We start from the raw sequence: 2,353 nt of genomic DNA, 5'->3' as shown, positions 1-2,353 counted from the left end.
TGGAAAAACTATCTGCAACACAAACCCAGTATTTTATCTAAAAGTTAATGAGGTCAAAATGATTTTTTTTCCTTTGACTCTTGATAAGTCGCCGACCAATCCCTGCACAGCTCAGTATGGTCAATCATCAGGCAATAAGAGAACGTGCAAACACCCGCAGAGATTGATGGTCGGCCATATCGCCTACAGCTCGCAGCGTTTAGCGGCCGCTTCACTCACACACTGTCCAGGTCAATGAGCTGGCTCTGGCGCTCGTTGCCTTCGGTGGTCAGGAGGTCTTTAAAGTCTTTGATCTGCTCCGACAGCTCGGGGTTCAGATTGAACTCTGCGGGAAACTCAGAGATCCAGTACCTAGAAGAAAGATCAAAAAGAAGAAAGACGGGCAGATGATGACAAACTGTATACTGACAGACCTAAAAGGAAAAGGGTTACTCATGCACTTTGGTTTATTATGACCCCCGCACACAGTTTTTGTGTTGTTTGTTTATTTATTGTGATTTTTGGTCAACCGTTTCACAGATCAACATGAAATTTGGCAGGAATGTAGATGTGTCYGACCTACACTGCGCCAGCTACTTTTACGATAGACCCCATATCTCCATCTAAAAAGGTGGTGTTTAGACATACAAAAATGCTTATAACTGAAAAACTATTCAACATACCCAGATAGCAAAATATGATGGAATCAGTGTTGAAATATGGTTAGGCATAATACTGAATTCATGTTTAAATTAAACAAAAAGTGGTCAGTGACTTACTTGTTGAAAAAAATGTTAAGTTTTTAACCATAACTATAATAATGTTGATTCAACATTCATTAGATGTTATTGGAATAGAATTGGATGATTGTTTGATGGTTGATTCACCATCAGTCGTCAACCTTAACCAACAATAAACTTTTTTGACCATGAGTCAAAATTTTATTAAAATCTTTTGCTATCTGGGTAGGAACTTCAGATTTTTTTTTTGTTGTTGTTGCTTAGCTCTGATGAAGGGCTATCCATTGAGCCCACCCCCCAAAAAATAAAACAAAATAAAATAAAATAAAAACAATAAATCTGTTCTAGTGGAGCTTTCTGTATATTTCCACCAAATATTGATTTCGGAACTCTTCCTGAGTTCAAACATTAGTTTTGTTGTTTCTAAATTAATATTAACTTGTTTTCTGTGCATTATTTGAGGTTTGAAAGCTCTGCATCTTTGTTGTCATTTTGAATATTTCTCATTTTCTGCAAATACAAATTTTTGCTTGGAATTTCAGAGGCATGTCAGTAGTTCAGAGAATAAAATAACAATGTTCATTTTACTCAAACAAATACCTATAACCCTATACTTATAAAGGCAGCATGGCAGCTCAGTTGGTAGAGCTGATGCCTCTCAGTAAGAAGGTTGCCATATTAAATCCTGACACAGGGACCTTTCTGGGTAGAGTTTGCATGTTCTCTCCATGCATGCGTGGGTTCTCTCCGGGTACTCCGGCTTCCTCCCACAGACCAAAAACATGACTGTTAGGTTAATTTATAACTCTGTGAGTGAGAGAGTGAATGGTTGTCTCATTTTCTATGTGTCCCTGTGATGGACTTGAACCCATCCAGGGTGTACCCCACCCCTCACACTGTGACTGCTGGATATGGGCATCAGTGACCCTGAAAGGAAGAAGCGGGTATAGATAACAGATGGATGGATGGATGGATATACCCATAGAGTAAAATAAAACTGATCATTTTGAAAATGGTCTCATATTTTTCCAGAGCTGTATATATGCTACTGGTATGTGGTATCTAGTTTTACTTTAGCTTATAAACACTAAGTTTAAAACTTTTTGGCTCAAAGAGTAAGTATTGATATTCATCTACCTGCAATGATCCTGTGCTCTGAATATGGTAAAATCTTTTGACCCTATTACAGATAACTCCTCTGTCGGGAGCTTAAAGTGAATCTAAATTTAGTACAGATAAGGTGCTAACCATTAAAAACGATTAAGCAAACAAAATTTCAAAGAACTTYACTGGACTGCATGTGTCTTGTGGCTGTAGCTTTCTTTCCATCAACTTTTAATGATTGCAGAACATCTTTTTAATGATGTGTGTGGTGGAAATATGATATAATCCTGCATAACTGCTAAGTTCACATTACCTTGACATGTACTGTTCTGTATCTCATTGATTACTGCCACATTGGTATAATCTGTTTTATGATTATAATACGCTGTACGTATGTCTGCAACCTTGTTCTCACTTCATATTGCCTGTGCAAACTTGTAACTACTTCATTGGCTATTCAATATCTTTTTGGTATTTGGCACACTTTTATTTGTTCTCATGGGCCACGCCCAGGTGTATATATATATATA

The 2,353-nt window shown here is 37.4% G+C and overlaps 1 protein-coding gene across 1 annotated transcript in view; it reads right to left on the bottom strand.

Moving 5' to 3' along the window:
- The window catches only part of LOC106528460 (RAS guanyl-releasing protein 2), a gene marked incomplete in the record, with an annotated part of 111,860 nt that overhangs the window by 72,543 nt on the left and 36,964 nt on the right, over positions 1-2,353 (bottom strand). Inside the window, 1 exon segment of the mRNA XM_014023629.1 lies at positions 220-351. Within this exon segment, the coding sequence (XP_013879083.1) occupies positions 220-351 (132 nt within the window).

Source organism: Austrofundulus limnaeus, unplaced genomic scaffold (assembly GCF_001266775.1).
Source record: "Austrofundulus limnaeus strain Quisiro unplaced genomic scaffold, Austrofundulus_limnaeus-1.0 Scaffold382, whole genome shotgun sequence".
Classification (NCBI taxonomy): Eukaryota; Metazoa; Chordata; class Actinopteri; order Cyprinodontiformes; family Rivulidae; genus Austrofundulus; species Austrofundulus limnaeus.
This window is presented reverse-complemented; position numbering and strand designations above follow the sequence as displayed.